The 16,840-nt window shown below is 43.2% G+C and overlaps 3 protein-coding genes and 3 pseudogenes across 6 annotated transcripts in view; all 6 read left to right on the forward strand.

Moving 5' to 3' along the window:
* Nucleotides 1-16,840, forward strand: part of LOC311136014 (protocadherin gamma-A11-like) — a gene marked incomplete at its 5' end in the record, with an annotated part of 87,279 nt that overhangs the window by 62,634 nt on the left and 7,805 nt on the right. The gene's annotated exons all lie outside the window — the stretch shown is intronic.
* Nucleotides 2-1,644, forward strand: LOC311135774 (protocadherin gamma-C5-like; annotated as a pseudogene). The gene has a single exon. The product of its transcript is annotated as a protocadherin gamma-C5-like (transcript).
* LOC311135775 (protocadherin gamma-C5-like) lies at nucleotides 5,240-6,564 on the forward strand (annotated as a pseudogene). Its single transcript has one exon. The product of its transcript is annotated as a protocadherin gamma-C5-like (transcript).
* On the forward strand, nucleotides 7,924-14,498 carry LOC311135776 (protocadherin gamma-C5-like; the record flags this gene model as incomplete). The annotated part of the gene is made up of 3 exons (XM_084169820.1): nucleotides 7,924-8,262; nucleotides 12,336-12,762; nucleotides 12,961-14,498. The coding sequence occupies 3 exons, from the start codon at nucleotides 7,924-7,926 to the stop codon at nucleotides 14,496-14,498; spliced, it is 2,304 nt and encodes a 767-aa protein (XP_084025946.1).
* On the forward strand, nucleotides 8,905-10,115 carry LOC311135778 (protocadherin gamma-C5-like; annotated as a pseudogene). Its single transcript has one exon. The product of its transcript is annotated as a protocadherin gamma-C5-like (transcript).
* LOC311135779 (protocadherin alpha-C2-like) overlaps nucleotides 16,499-16,840 on the forward strand; it is a gene marked incomplete at both ends in the record, with an annotated part of 924 nt that continues 582 nt past the window's right edge. Inside the window, one exon of the mRNA XM_084169822.1 lies at nucleotides 16,499-16,840. This exon is cut by the window's right edge and continues 582 nt beyond it. Coding sequence (XP_084025948.1) covers nucleotides 16,499-16,840 — 342 coding nt within the window.

Genomic DNA, 16,840 nt, shown 5'->3' on the forward strand with positions numbered 1-16,840 from the left:
AAACGTCAAAGCAACTGATTCTGACGAATGGAAAGATCGAATATTTCTTTGCAGACCAAACCCCCGATACAATAATGTCATTACTTGATGTTGACTCTAATACTGGAGATATAACTATCAAAGGGCAGCTTGATTATGAACAAACACATTTGCATAAATTCGACATAATGGCAAAAGATAAAGGCAATCCACAAATGGAGGGACAATGCAGTATAAAGATAAAGATTGCTGATGTTAATGATAATGCCCCTGAAATTATTATAACCTCACTCACCAGTCCAATACCAGAGAATTCATCCCCCGGGATGGTTATTGCATTGATTCGCGCTAAAGACTTAGATGGTGGTGAGAATGGCAAAGTAAAGTTAAACATGACACCGGGCTCACCGTTCACCCTGAAGCCCTCCGTCACCAACCATTACGCACTAGTGACCAACGGCCCAATAGACCGAGAGACGATTCAGGGTCCCCACCTTTATCTACAAAGAAAAACGTGACTGTGAAAACCTTAGATGTAAATGATAACCCTCCAGTGTTTTCCCAGCCCTCATATACTGTTTATGTTAAAGAAAATGGCACCCCGGGATCTACCCTGAGCTCAGTGTCCGCCTCTGATACAGACATGGGTGAAAATGCTAAGATCTCCTATTCTATATTACACTCTAAAGTACAAGACCTGTCTGTCTCCTCCTATATTTACATAAACTCAGATAACGGCAGCATCTACAGCATGCACTCGTTTGACTATGAGAAACTGAAGGTGTTTCAGATTCAGGTGCAGGCAAAGGACCACGGCTCTCCGTCTCTGAGCAGCAACGTCACGGTACATGTTTTTGTCCTGGACCAGAACGACAATGCCCCGCTATTATATACACCTCCGCTGTCATGGGTTCTGTTTCCCATCAGAAGATGCCCCGGTCCGCTAAAGCAGGCCACCTCGCCACTAAGATATCGGCAGTGGACGCAGACTCGGGCCATAACTCCTGGATTTCCTATAGGCTGGTGGAGGTCACAGACTCGTCTCTGTTCAGTGTTAATATTTATACAGGTGAGGTGAGGACTAAACGCGCTGTTTCGGAGCAGGATGACTCCTCTCAGAGGCTGCTTATAGAGATAAAGGACAATGGGGAGCCGGTCCAGTCAGCCACAGTCACAGTCAACATACTGTTAGAGGACGGGCTACACAAACCCATATCGGACTACCGCCAGAAAACAGCAGAGCCCAGCAAGAGAAACAGTAAAATCACCTTTTATTTGATAATCTCTCTGGCCTCAGTGTCCGTCTTGTCTTTGTTGACTTTTCTCATCTTAGTGGTGAAGTGCATTAGAAACAGTAGGAGCAGCTCGAGTTGCTGTATCAGACGGGCTGACTCTAACGGATACAAGAATCCCAACAGAAACCTGCAGCTCCAGCTCAACACTGACGGCCCTATTAAGTATGTGGAGGTCCTGGGAGGGGACATGTTGTCTCAGAGCCAGTCGTTCAGGTCGTGTCTCTCTCCAATGTCAGAGTTCAGTGATTTCACCCTCGTTAAACCCAGCAGCACCACTGACTTTAACGAAATGATAAACGTGCTTGATGCATCTTTACCTGACAGTACATGGACGTTCGAGAGCCAACAGGTGAGCACAATTCCTGCTTAAAGTAGGGTTATGCAATTGTCCAGTGTTCTAATCTATTATTCATATTTCAATGACTACATTAGAGCAAATATTGTATACTTGAATTGAATATGTTTTCGTATATTGATAATTACTTCCTGTGTTTTGTGGTTGTTTTTATAAACGTCTTGCCTTTATGAGACTATGTGCTGCATAGTCAGCCTGACCGCAATGACTTTGCGCTGTCCAAGGTCCAGCAATCAGGCTGCAATTCTGACTCGCTGAACGTGGTTGTTTTGTTGCTGTCTGCGGTGCTTGAATATTGGGGAGTGCTGAGGGATTCAGTTCTTCACTAGCAGCATTGGACTCTTTTAATACCTCAACTAGTAGAACTGAACACCTTGGTTGTTTTGTACTGTGCTGTGTTGTTTGGTTCTGTTACTCGCTCTGACAATATATATTATCACACCACAAGCCTCTCAGCTGCTGGAGCGTCTACTCCTACAAGTTTGCAGCGATCTTCTTCATTTTAGGCTCAAAAGAAGCGCTTTATCCTCTTAGGCTGGGGTTACACGAAGCAACTATCACACAATTGTTGTTGCAGGTTGCAAGTGACATCATCTCAAGCAACTTTGTGGTTACATAAAGCAACTCAAACGCGATTAAAATTGCATTCAACAGCCAATCAAATTGAAGCTGCTTCTGTCATATTGTTTATCCCACCGTTTCGTTACTGTATAAGGATAGAGTTAGTCAAAATGCTGGCTGTACTATTTAGCTAGCTATACAAAAAAAAAATTACCAGCACTGTTTGATCAAGTTAGCTAGTTAGCTAGCAACGATCTAGCCATACTAGCAAAAAACTTGCTAGCTAACGTTAGTGCAACTCATGTTGAACAATTTCAGTTGAAACTGGTCAGAGAGAGGTCTGGGTTCACTTCAAAAATTTAATTTATTGACTTCCACTCAAAATGTAACTATTTGACTTCCAAACCTTGTACATAAACCTTTATATATTTATTTTTACAGCTCCCATTTGGGTTATGTCTTCTCTGCCCACCTTGTTGTTTCTTATTAGTTGCAGGGTTTTCTTTCATTTCGTGGAGCGTGCAAGTTGCATCATGTAACTGCAGCCTACATGCTACTGGCCACTTTATATTCATCTGTGTTAGGTATTTTTGGAATGGCACGGTTACTACAGGAGATTCAGCTGTCATAATGCACACGATGTAAGCGTTTGTAGGCCAATTTTGAGTCTGTAGAATTACTTCATTACCCATAATGCTAATTGACTGGACATTCCAATTTACCATGGCAATTATGCATCACAACAGTAGCCTAATATTAAAGCAGCTAAAATTGCCTGGCCTTTCACAATATTTCAAAATACATTCACGGGGAAAACAGTTTGGAAAGCAAATGGCTAGCCTACTACTGAAAAGATAAGACTTTAATCTGTCTGTTGTTAGGCTAGCTAACTATTTTATTAACTTCCCCAACTCTAAACATCTCCCCCAGGCCTTTCCACGGCTATGCCTACTGTTTTTAATAGGCATATGGATAACATGGGTTCAGGGTAGGCCTATCACATCACACATTGAATTTTAAGGAGAAAGCAAGTGCCATGATAGCACTGAATTTTAAAAAATGCTCAGGAGTAGAATTGGTATATCCAGAAACCAAAAAGCTGAACAGATAAGTACATCTTTGATTTGCAGGAGGGGGGAATTGCATTGAATCAAATTGTTAATTTCCAATGATTTACCGCTCATAATGTCAGGGTACCCAAGTGTTTTTTTTCCAAAGATGAATTGCTTTTCTTTTCTAAGGGTTTGATAGGGAAAAAACGTCAATATTGCATTAACAGGACACGTTACAAAATATTGGGGACCCATTGTTACTTTAAGGGTGTGTTCGCAAATTCAATCTGGAGTGCCAGAGTGCGCTCAGAGTGCGTGTCCGTTCGTAAATTCAGAGCGTTTCACTCTCAGAGCGTTCAGAGCACACACTGGACGCTCTGTCCCAGGAGTAGGGATGATCTGAGCGTTCTGACCTCACAACCGCAGTCAAGCATTCAAGCTAACTGGCTAACGTTAGCTAGGTTGCTAGCTACTTCCAGACACAAATTAGATAAAATCTCACTCTGACCATTTGACTTGCCCTAGCAGAGGTGGTTAGGCTGTGTTCATGTTATCCAGAGCGTTGGTGACTGTAACTGTGCTGCTGGCAACATTTTAATTACGCTTTTTGCCGACTTTACTGACACCGGCCATATTTAACTGGTGTTGAGATTTCGTAAATTCATCCGTTATTCTGCGCTCTGGCACACTCAGACGAGAGTGCTCTGAAATAGCAGTAGATAGCCAAAGCAAATTTATGAACGCACCCTAACAGAAAGTATATTGTTGCATTCTACTTCAATTTCAATGTCCGTAGTAATGTGGTTTTCATCTTTTTTTCATTCGAGTGTAGCACTGTACTGGGCCTGTACTGCTGCTTTAATGCAGCACTGCTCCCAGTCATAATCTATTGGAGCGCTGAGCACCAATACCATGCAGCTTTGTACAAAGAGATCTACTCCCTCCCCCAGCCACAGAACAGTAACCCATGCAATGCACAGAGGTGGGAGAGACGGAGCTACGCTCACATCGTATCAGTGAAAGGGAATATTTTTGCAATATTTTGTGCTAAAAAGATACTGGAATATTCATGATCAAATTGCTTATGACTGCGATGTTTTGCAATCCAGAACTTCGTTTGCATCAAATGTACATCTTCTTTGGAAATGGGGATGATTCTGCCTGAAGGGGCGTTTTGGTTGTTCTTTCTGCTGTGGAATACAATAGAAGCGCAGATCCGCTACACTATTCCAGAGGAATTGAAAGAAGGATCTATTGTTGGTAATATAGCAAAGGATCTTGGTTTGGAAGCATCTGAGATTTTTGTGCGTAAACTAAGGATAGCCTCCGAGGCTGATAAGCAGTATTTCAGTGTGGATTTGAGAAAAGGCGAGTTGGTTGTCAAGGAGAGGATAGACAGAGAGCGTCTTTGCGGAAAAAGCGCCAGTTGTCTGTTACCACTGCAGGTTGTTATTGAGGAACCCCTCCAGCTTTACCGTGTTGAGGTGGAAGTCCAGGATATCAATGATAATGGCCCAGTCTTTCTTTCTACCGAACGGGTTCTTAATATTGCAGAATCTACAGCGACCGGGACACGATTTCCACTTACAGGTGCAAAAGATCCTGATGTGGGCTCCAATTCCCTCAGCTCATATAAATTAAATCAAAATGACTTGTTTGTTTTAAATGTTAAGACAAGTAGAGATGGGACGAAAATACCAGAGTTAGTTTTACAAAAAGCGCTAGACAGAGAGAAACAGGCTGTTCATCAGCTTGTGCTGACAGCATTAGATGGGGGTAGCCCGGCCCTTTCAGGAACTACGGATGTCACTGTTCAAGTTGTAGATGTAAATGACAATGCCCCAATCTTTGAGAAATCTCTTTATGAATCTTCTTTACGAGAAAATGCACCGGAAAGTACAGTGGTGATAGTCGTTAAAGCCGCTGATGCTGACGATGGTGCTAATGGAGTGGTACAATACTCCTTTGCTGAGCAGACGCCAGACATCATACATGAAATGTTTTCTATTGACTCTGAGTCTGGACAGATCACTGTGACTGGTAGTCTAGATTATGAAGAGATTCACACTTATGAATTTAATATCCGCGCAACAGACAAAGCAGTTGCCGCTTTGGAAGGCCACTGCTCTGTTCAGATAGATATATTAGATGTGAACGATAACGCACCTGAAATAGTCCTTACCTCTTTACCTAACCCTGTGAAAGAAGATGCTCCTTTAGGAACAGTTGTTGCTTTGATAGGCGCAAAAGATCTAGATTCAGTGGATAATGGGAAGGTCCATTTGAGTTTACTAGGTAGATATCCATTTAAACTGAAAACGTCGTTTGCAGACAATTATGCAATAGTTACAGACTCTAAACTCGACCGAGAGGTACTTTCTGAATACAAGCTGAAAATTGTCGGCTCTGATTCGGGCTCTCCCCCCCTCACTTCACAAAAGGAAGTTATTGTACGAGTTTTAGACGTTAATGACAACCCTCCAGTTTTCTCTCAGCCGTCTTACACTGTTTATGTCAAAGAGAACAATGCTGCCGGATCAATAATGTGTTCAGTGTCCGCTACAGATCCAGATATAGGAGAAAATGCCAAGATCTCCTATTCTATATTACACTCTAAAGTACAAGACGTGTCTGTCTCTTCCTATATTTACTTGAATCCAGATAACGGCAGCATCTACAGCATGCACTCGTTTGACTATGAGAAACTGAATGTGTTTCAGATTCAGGTGCAGGCAAAGGACCACGGCTCTCCGTCTCTGAGCAGCAACGTCACGGTTCATGTTTTTATTCTGGACCAGAACGACAATGCCCCCGCTGTTATTTACCCCTCCGCTCTAATGGGCTCTGTCTCCCATCAGAAGATGCCCCGATCCGCTAAAGCAGGCCACCTCGCCACTAAGATATCGGCAGTGGATGCAGACTCGGGCCATAACGCCTGGATTTCCTATAAGCTGGCGGAGGCCACAGACTCGTCTCTGTTCAGTGTGAATCTTTACACGGGAGAAGTGAGGACTAAACGCGCTGTTTCCGAGCAGGATGACTCCTCTCAGAGGCTGCTTATAGAGATAAAGGACAATGGGGAACCGGTCCAGTCCGCCACAGTCACAGTCAACATACTGTTAGAGGACGGGCTGCAAGAACCCGTCTCGGACTACCGCCAGAAAACAGCAGAGCCCAGCAAGAGAAACAGTAAAATCATAGTTTATTTGATAATCTCTCTGGCCTCAGTGTCCGGCTTGTCTTTGTTGACTTTTCTCATCTTAGTGGTGAAGTGCGTTAGAAACAGTATGAGCAGCTCGAGTTGCTGTATCAGACGGGCTGACTCTGACGGATACAAGAATCCCAACAGAAACCTGCAGCTCCAGCTCAACACTGACGGCCCTATTAAGTATGTGGAGGTCCTGGGAGGGGACATGTTGTCTAAGAGTCAGTCCTTCAGGTCGTGTCTCTCTCCAGTGTCAGAGTTCAGTGATTTCACCCTCTTTAAGCCCAGCAGCACCACTGACTTTAAGGAAATTATAAACGTACTTGACGCATCTTTACCTGACAGTGCGTGGACGTTCGAGAGCCAACAGGTGAGCATATTGTTTGGATTCGTCATATTAGCTCCTATTGGTAGATTTCTACGCCCTATGCATAATACCTCTGTGTGGTTTCATAAATATGTTTCCTTCAATGTTCTACCATTTATTTTTATCCTATGGAAATCGTTAACAACTTAATTAATTATTTGGATTGTCCATTAATTAGTTTGTGCTACGCTGTCTATCGTCAGTGTTGCATTTTGGTGTGGTCCACTGCCGTGGTGCTGAAGTGAAAGCAAATGCATGAATTCTTCCTCACGTTGATGGCCTGTTTTATTAGTAGATTTCTACGGCTGGGATGGCTGCGTGGTTTCATAAATACATCTCCTGCCTTTTCTTTCCATTTTGCTTTTACTTTTGTTTTTGACTTAGGTTTTGCACGTGTTCTCTAGCAATTATTTGAACTGTCCATGTCTTGAATCGGTTTGTGCTGCGCAGTGTACACAGTGGTTCAGTTTCCCTTTGTTGTTCAGTTTGACGCTGTCCACTATCTCTGTACTGAAAACTAATAGGAATGCCAATATTCTTCCCCACGTTGATTCTGAATCAACGGCCTAGATTATGTATGTTCTGTCAGTATATAGTGTTTATGATCGGGGATACATTTTCATGCATATAGGAGGTTTTGTGCTATTTTAGAACTGTGTTTTTTAATAATACACAGTACATACAATTGTTGTGCTGTAGTTTTCACATTAATGTCAATATGCTATTTTGACAGTATTATTCACCCATTGGACTGGACTGGAGAAACACTGGCCTATAGCATTAACTTTCATCCTCTATCTTTGGTTGCACTGTTTCTTTAATTCAGAACTGCTTCTAGTGGTAATTATTGGAGCTCTGTAAACCAATCATAAGCTGAACTGTACAAAGAGATCTAGTCCCACCCCCAACCACACCACGGTATCCCTTACCGTGTACAGAGCTGGGAGAGACAGAGCTAGGCTCACATCGATGTACATGTAGCCTATTGGATTTATATCCGTTTTTACATTGTTCATTTAATAATTTACGGGGTCTTTGCAAGTTCCATTGCGTTCACTTGCGATGTGTGACGGATCAAGTTCTGTGTCTATTGCACACTATTTGTGGAGATGTGGACGCTAGTAAAGACTAAGGTTTCGCCATGGCAGGCGCCGTGGGTGTTCTTTCTCTTGTGGAATACAATTGAGGCGCAGACTCGATACACCATTCCTGAGGAATTGAACGTGGGCTCTGTTGTTGGGAATATAGCTAAGGACTTGGGCTTGGAAATCTCAAAGATCTCTGATCGTAAACTGAGGATAGCCTCCGAGGCTGGTAAGCAGTATTTCAGTGTGGATTTGGGAAAGGGCGAACTCATTGTTAATGAGCGAATAGACAGAGAGAGTCTGTGCGCACTAAGCGCCAGTTGTTTGTTACCCCTGGAGCTTATCATTGAGGATCCACTGCAGTTTTATCGGATTGACGTGGAAATACAGGATATAAATGACAATTCTCCACGTTTCATGTCAGACGAGAACACTATAAAAGTGTCCGAATCAACTCTCCCTGGTGTTCGGTTTCGTTTGGAAAGGGCACAGGACCTTGACGTTGGAGTCAATGCTTTACGCTCATATGCTCTGAATAAAAATGACTTATTTGCTTTGAAAGTTAAAAACAATAAAGATGGCACAAAAGTTCCCGAGCTTATTCTGGAAAAGGCTGTAGACCGGGAACAGCAACCAGTGCACAACCTAATTCTTACCGCATTTGATGGAGGTACTCCAGCAAGATCTGGAACCACGCAAATTGCAGTGCGGGTGCTAGACATAAATGACAATGCGCCCATTTTTGAGCAAGACTTATACGAAATCCAACTGAGCGAAAGTACAGTTCCCGGGACATTAGTATTGACGGTTAGAGCCAACGACTTGGATGAAGGCACAAACAGTAAAATAGAGTATTCATTCGAATCACATACAGCAGACTCCATTCAAACGCTATTTGTTATAAATCTAGACACTGGAGAAATTACTTTATCACAGTCATTAGATTATGAGAAAAGTCCTTCATTTAAATTTGATGTATGCGCTGCAGACAAGGGTACGCCATCTATGGAGAGCCATAGCAGTGTTCAAGTGACTGTAGTAGATGTTAATGATAACCCACCCGAGATCACCATCACCTCCAAACCAAAACCCGTTAGAGAGGATGCCCCGGTAGGTACTATGGTAGCTCTGATTAGTGCCAAGGATTTAGACTCTGGGGACAATGGTAAGGTTTCCCTTCGTATGTCTTTTGATTACCCTTTCAAATTAAACCCCTCATTTTCTAATCATTACACACTAGTAACAGATTCAACATTAGACCGAGAGAAATACCCTGAATACCGTATTGAGCTTGAAGCATCGGATGCAGGGTCCCCACCTCTCACCTCAAATAAAATCATAACACTGAATATTTTTGACGTTAATGACAACCCTCCAATTTTCTCCCAAACATCTTACACTGTTTATGTCAAAGAGAACAATGCTGCTGGATCAATAATGTGTTCAGTGTCCGCTACAGATCGAGATATTGGAGAAAATGCCAAGATCTCCTATTCTATATTAGACTCTAAAGTACAAGACGTGCCTGTCTCCTCCTATATTTACATAAACTCAGATAACGGCAGCATCTACAGCATGTATTCGTTTGACTATGAGAAAATGAAGGTGTTTCAGATTCAGGTGCAGGCAAAGGACCACGGCTCTCCGTCTCTGAGCAGCAACGCCACGGTTCATGTTTTTGTCCTGGACCAGAACGACAATGCCCCCGCTGTTATTTACCCCTCCACTGTAATGGGTTCTGTTTCCCATCAGAAGATGACCCGGTCCGCTAAAGCAGGCCACCTCGCCACTAAGATATCGGCAGTGGATGCAGACTCGGGCCATAACGCCTGGATTTCCTATTGGCTGGTGGAGGTCACAGACTCGTCTCTGTTCAGTGTTAATATTAATACAGGTGAGGTGAGGACTAAACGCGCTGTTTCTGAGCAGGATGACTCCTCTCAGAGGCTGCTTATAGAGATAAAGGACAATGGGGATCCGGTCCAGTCCGCCACAGTCACAGTCAACATACTGTTAGAGGACGGGATACACGAACCCATCTCGGACCACCGCCAGAAAACAGCAGAGACCAGCAAGAGAAACAGTAAAATCACCTTTTATTTGATCATCTCTCTGGCCTCAGTGTCCGTCTTGTCTTTGTTGACTTTTCTCATCTTAGTGGTGAAGTGCGTTAGAAACAGTATGAGCAGCTCGAGTTGCTGTATCAGACGGGCTGACTCTGACGGATACAAGAATCCCAACAGAAACCTGCAGCTCCAGCTCAACACTGACGGCCCTATTAAGTATGTGGAGGTCCTGGGAGGGGACATGTTGTCTCAGAGTCAGTCCTTCAGGTCGTGTCTCTCTCCAGTGTCAGAGTTCAGTGATTTCACCCTCTTTAAGCCCAGCAGCACCACTGACTTTAAGGAAATGATAAACGTGCTTGACGCATCTTTACCAGACAGCGCGTGGACATTCGAGAGTCAACAGGTGAGAATAAAAAAATAATTCGTTTTATATGTTTCTTCTCTAGAGTAGAACTCATTTTAATAATAACCTTGTGTATTGTTTTTAAAGGTTTATTGTACTTGGTCTCTCATCATCAGAAATGCGTTTTGGACTTGTGTAGATTAGTACTTCTAATATAGCCCACCGCCTGCCGCATTCTTGTGTGTGGCGCTGTCCACCAATGTGGGCCTTAAACGGAAAAAAACACCTTTATTCTAACAATGGCGTTTTAAATTGGCACCCTAGCATAACATTGCAAACGTGTTAAATATATTCTAAATTTCATCGAAATATATTTAATTTTCAGCTTTCAAAACGACTTTTTGTTTGGTTCCACAACATGAATATGGTGCTCCCATTTGTTGAAACAGATTGTTTATCTTCTTGACTGGCTTTGAGGTTATGATGTTTCTTTGTCTTCAAATCTGGTTTTGTGTCATATCCATTAATACGTTCTAGACTGCCTCTGAAGTTATGTGTGTGTTACATTGTGATATTTTTGGTGCTCTGGCAGTGTGTGATATTCATTATTACAACTTAGAATACCTCTGAAGTCATGTGCGTCACTGTTACACTATTACATTTTTGGCGCGCTGGCAGTGTGTTTTATTCATCATGACGACATTCGTAAATTCACTCTGCTATCTTACTCCGATTTCAGAGCACTCTCGCTTGTGTGCCATAGCGCAGAATAACGGATGAATTTACAAACGCTCAACACCAGTTTAATATGGCCAGTGTCAGTAAACGTCGGCAAAAAAGCGTAATTAAATTGTTGCCAGCAGCACAGTTACAGTCACCAACTCTCTGAATAACATGAAAACAGCCTAACCAGCTCTGCTAGGGCGAGTAAAATGGTCAGAGTGATATTTTCTCTCCTTTGTGTCTGGAAGTAGCTAGCAAGCTAGCCAACGTTATCCAGTTAGCTTGGATGCTTGACTGCAGTTGTGAGGTCAGAACGCTCGGATCAACCCTACTCCTCGGCCAGAGCGTCCAGTGTGCGTTCTGAACGCTCCAAGAGCGAAACGCTCTGAATTTATGAACGGACAATCTGACAACGCTCTGAATTTACGAACGACCAGAGTGCAGTCTGAGCATACTCTGGCACTCCAGATTGAATTTACGAACGCACCCATAGAATACATCTGGAGTATGCGTCACTGTTACATTGTGACGCTATGACGTGGAAAGCAGAATGACAATAACAGTACTAGCTAGTGTAATAGATCTAACTATGACTCATTTAACATGTGGCTGTTAAAACAGCTCATGGTCATTAGGAGGGATATTCATAACAGCTCCTCTCACTCTTGCATCATGATCTGGACTGTTTCTTTAAGGAGCAGTGCTGCTGCTCACAATCATAATCCTTTGGAGCACTGTGCACCAATCATGTGTTGAACTGTACAACGAGATCTAGTCCCTCCTCGAGCCACAGAACCATAACCATAACAATGCACAGATGAGCTGGGAGAGAGGGAGCTGCAATATCAGTAGGACAGTGATAACAAACCATTTTGAGATGTTCACCAAAATGATACCTGGATAATTTCTAATCCAACATTTTCTGGCAAACCACGTTGTCTACCCAGTCTACATTTTGTGAAAAAATGGGGATTCCTATCGGAATTGTGTTTTTTCCTTTGCGGACGCTTTGGATGTTCTTTCTCTTGTGGAATACAATAGAGGCGCAGACACGATATACCATTCCTGAGGAACTAAATGTGGGATCCGTTGTTGGGAACATAGCGATAGATCTGGGTTTGGGAATCTCTGAGATATCTGAACGTAAATTGAGGATAGCCTCGGAGGGTGTCAAGCAGTATTTCAGCGTGGATTTGGGAAAAGGCGAGCTCCTTGTCAATGAGAGAATAGACAGAGAGAGTCTGTGCGGACAAAGCGTCAGCTGTATGTTGCCTTTAGAGGCTATAGTACAAAACCCACTACAGCTCCATCGTGTTGAAATTGAGTTACAGGATATAAATGACAATTCTCCAGTTTTTCAAAACAATCAAAATGTTCTAAATATTGCAGAGTCTACATTGACAGGTGTACAATTTCGTTTAGAATCGGCTCAAGACCCCGACGTGGGTTCAAATTCAATACGTTCCTACACGCTAAGTAAAAACGACAATTTTATTTTAAATGTCAAAACGAGCAAGGATGGAACCAAAGTCCCCGAGTTGGCTTTGGAAAAAATGTTGGATAGAGAACACATACCAGCACACAATCTAATTCTGACAGCCATAGATGGTGGAACTCCATCCCGGTCAGGCACAACAAAAATCACTGTTCGGGTGTTGGACCAAAACGACAATGCACCTGTTTTTGAAGAATCTTTATATGGCTTGAAATTGCTGGAAAACACACTTATCGGTACTGTAGTTTTGACTGTTAAAGCTGTAGATCTTGACGAAGGTGGCAATGGCGAAATATGGTATTCATTTGAACCACATACTCCTGAATCACTTCAGAATCTATTTTCTATCGACTCACAAACGGGAGAGCTCGCCATTAAGGGTGAATTAGATTTTGAAACAGGACGCTTTTTAAAATTTGATGTTCTTGCTACAGACAAAGGCCAGCTAACTATGCAGGGATTGTGCACTGTTGAGGTAGATGTCGTGGATGTGAACGACAATGTTCCTGATGTTATTTTGAAATCTGATCCTACCCCCGTTAGGGAGGACGCACCTATTGGAACTGTTGTGGCTCTGCTAAGCGCCAAGGACATAGACTTTGGACATAATGGGAAAGTCACTCTAAGTTTACCACCAGGCGTACCTTTTAAATTAAAACAATCAGTGTCCAATAATTATGCTTTGGTTACCGACTCCATTTTGGATCGAGAATCATTTCCGGATTACACCATTGAGATAACGGCAGCTGATGCTGGATCACCTCCTCTCTCATCCAAAAAGATGATTACTGTCAGTGTTCTTGACGTCAATGACAATTCGCCAATGTTTTCCCAACCATCTTACGCTGTTTATGTCAGAGAGAACAATGCTGCTGGATCAATAATGTGTTCAGTGTACGCTACAGATCCAGATATAAGAGAAAATGCTAAGATCTCCTATTCTATATTAGACTCTAAAGTACAAGACGTGCCTGTCTCCTCCTATATTTACATAAACTCAGATAACGGCAGCATCTACAGCATGCACTCGTTTGACTATGAGAAACTGAAGGTGTTTCAGATTCAGGTGCAGGCAAAAGACAACGGCTCTCCGTCTCTGAGCAGCAACGCCACGGTTCATGTTTTTATCCTGGACCAGAACGACAATGCACCCGCTGTCATTTACCCCTCCTCTGTCATGGGCTCCCATCAGAAGATGCCCCGGTCCGCTAAAGCAGGCCACCTCGCAACTAAGGTATCGGCAGTGGACGCAGACTCGGGCCATAACGCCTGGATTTCCTATAGGATTGCAGAGGCCACAGACTCGTCTCTGTTCAGTGTGAATCTTTACACGGGAGAGGTGAGGACTAAACGTGCTGTTTCAGAGCAGGATGACTCCTCTCAGAGGCTGCTTATAGAGATAAAGGACAATGGGGAGCCGGTCCAGTCCGCCACAGTCACAGTCAACATACTGTTAGAGGACGGGCTACACAAACCCATATCGGACTACCGCCAGAAAAAAGCAGAGCCCAGCAAGAGAAACAGTAAAATCACCTTTTATTTGATAATCTCTCTGGCCTCAGTGTCCGTCTTGTCTTTGTTGACTTTTCTCATCTTAGTGGTGAAGTGCGTTAGAAACAGTATGAGCAGCTCGAGTTGCTGTATCAGACGGGCTGACTCTGACGGATACAAGAATCCCAACAGAAACCTGCAGCTCCAGCTCAACACTGACGGCCCTATTAAGTATGTGGAGGTCCTGGGAGGGGACATATTGTCTCAGAGTCAGTCCTTCAGGTCGTGTCTCTCTCCAATGTCAGAGTTCAGTGATTTCACCCTCGTTAAGCCCAGCAGCACAACTGACTTTAAGGAAATGATAAACGTGCTTGACGCATCTTTACCTGACAGTGCGTGGACTTTCGAGAGCCAACAGGTGAGCATAGAAATGATAGACATTCAGTCAGTATTCAACCCTCAAGTGCATCATAGGAATTAGGACAGTGCTATCTTATTTATTTATAAGACAATGGGTGTGGTAGGCTACATTGCACATATGTGTGTGTTAATTTTAAGCATTTTATTATAAAAGTATGCGTTTGTTTTCTTGTGGTTTGTGATAGACCTTCAATTGTTTCAAATATTTATTGAATGACTCAATTGACGACAACCGTTACTTTCGTGGCAATTATATTATAATATCTGTATTGTTTAGGTTTCTAGTTTTGAAGACTCATAGAATTTGTCTCCTGGTGGCACAAAGTAGAGCGATTTACCAGATTTATCAAAGCTTTTGCACAAGAAAAACAAAGATAAAGTTGCATTGTCTATTATCATTACCTCCCTCATCTTTAGTTTTTTATTTGGCCTTATTCATCTTTTATTCCGGTGTACATAACCAGTTTTGTTGGTGTGTGTGTGTGTACGTGTGTGCTTGCGCGTGTGTGTTCGGCTGCACGTGCGTGTGTAGTGGATGTGGCACAATGTATTGTCCTGCAATTGGAGAGTTGCCTGTCTTTGTTTGGAGACCCAGGCACCTCCTCTGAAAAAGTTTCCTTTTAGAAGCTATAGTAACTTTGCGCGTGAAGGGAGTCGGTGTTACCTTCTCCTCACTTGTTTATTTTCTCAGAAAATGATCAAATGTTAAAGTTATTGAAGCTATTGCAGGGTTATTTTTGTTACTGTGTGGTTCAATGATAAAGTGGGATATTTCCCCGAAATGAGGAGTTGAACAATGGGAGTTTTGGAGACAAGAAGAAAGGCTGCGGGATAGCCTGTGCTCTGGCTCTTCCTCTCCACTTTACACATCGCATCACTTTCCGCTGACCTTTCTTATTCCAAATTGGAGGAATTAAAACCTGTGGCTTTTGTCAGGGACATAGCGAAGGCCTTGGGCCGCAAACCAATTATTGTAAACAGAAACCCACGAGTTGTGTCAGTCTTATGCCAAGTATTTTGACGTGAACGCGAGTTTCAGTAATCAAGCTATGGACAGAGAAAGTCTTTGCATTAACTTTGACAAGTTCTCTTACTGTTCAACTTTTTCTGCAAAACCCTTAGGAATTACAACGTTTTGTGGTAGGGATAGTGGATGTGAATAACAATTCTCTGCAGTTTCCATAAAAAAAGTTGTATCTTGAAGTGTCTGAGGCTACCACACCGGGCACTAGGTTTCGTTTGGACAGCACACAGGATCTAGATGTAGACATTAACTCATTACGCACATTCATCCTCAGTCCTAACGACTGTTTCATATATTCCCTGAGTTATTATTGGACAAACCTCTGGACAGGGAAAAGCAGTCAGTATTCCACCTGCTGCTTAAGGCTGTAGATGGTGGACAACCTGAGGGAATCAGGGACTACTTCTGTTCTTATTAATATACTAGATGTCAATGACAATGCCCCAGTATTTGACCAGCCAATAAATTAGCCAACAGGTAGTTTATTAGAAAACTCTCCACCAAGCACATTATTGACTGATCTCAATGCATCTGATTCTGATTCTGGTCTTAATGGGGAGATAGCTTACCTCTTTAGTAAGTACACCTCAGAAATGGTTCTAAAACTTTTAACTGTGGATCCGAAAAAGGGTGAAATCCGAGTGAAAGGAGAGGTGGATTATGAAATGGCTGACATTCATGACATCACTGTGCAAACCAGGGATAGACGGACCCCCGCCATGGAAGGCTCCTGTCACATTAAAGTCAAAATAATGGACATCAACGACAACAGCCCAAAGATAATCATAAACTCATTATCTAAAGTGGTCCAGGAGGATGTATAATCAGGCACTGCTTTAGCCTTGATCACTGGTAAAAATAGGGAGGTTGACGTCCGCATTCCCTCTAGTTTGCCATGTAGGTTGATATCCCCCTTTTAGGAGCACTATGCCCTGGTTACAGACGGACCTTTGGACTGAGCGGCTGTGACTGAATACACCATCACCGTGACAGCCACAGACTCCGGCTCTCCCCCTCGCACTGCACAACAGTCCATTATGGTCGCTCTTTCAGATGTAAATGACAACGCCTCCCTCTTCTCCCAGTCCTCCTACTCTGTTGATATAGCGGAGAACAATGCCCCTGGTGCTCTCATCCTGACTGTGTCTGCGTTCGACCAGGACCTGGGCCAGAACGCCCACCTCTTCTTCTCCATCCTGGATCGTGAGGTGCAAGGCTCGGCCATGTCCTCTTTAGTCTACATAAGCTCTGAGAACGGCAGCCTGTATGCCATGCGTTCCCTCGACCACGAGCAGGTGAATGTGTTCCGGGTGCAGGTTAGGGAGGCGGGGACACCCGTACAGAGCTCCAATGTGACCATGCATGTGTTTTTGATCGAT

Source organism: Coregonus lavaretus (genome assembly GCF_964263955.1).
Source record: "Coregonus lavaretus genome assembly, chromosome: 10".
Taxonomy (NCBI): Eukaryota; Metazoa; Chordata; class Actinopteri; order Salmoniformes; family Salmonidae; genus Coregonus; species Coregonus lavaretus.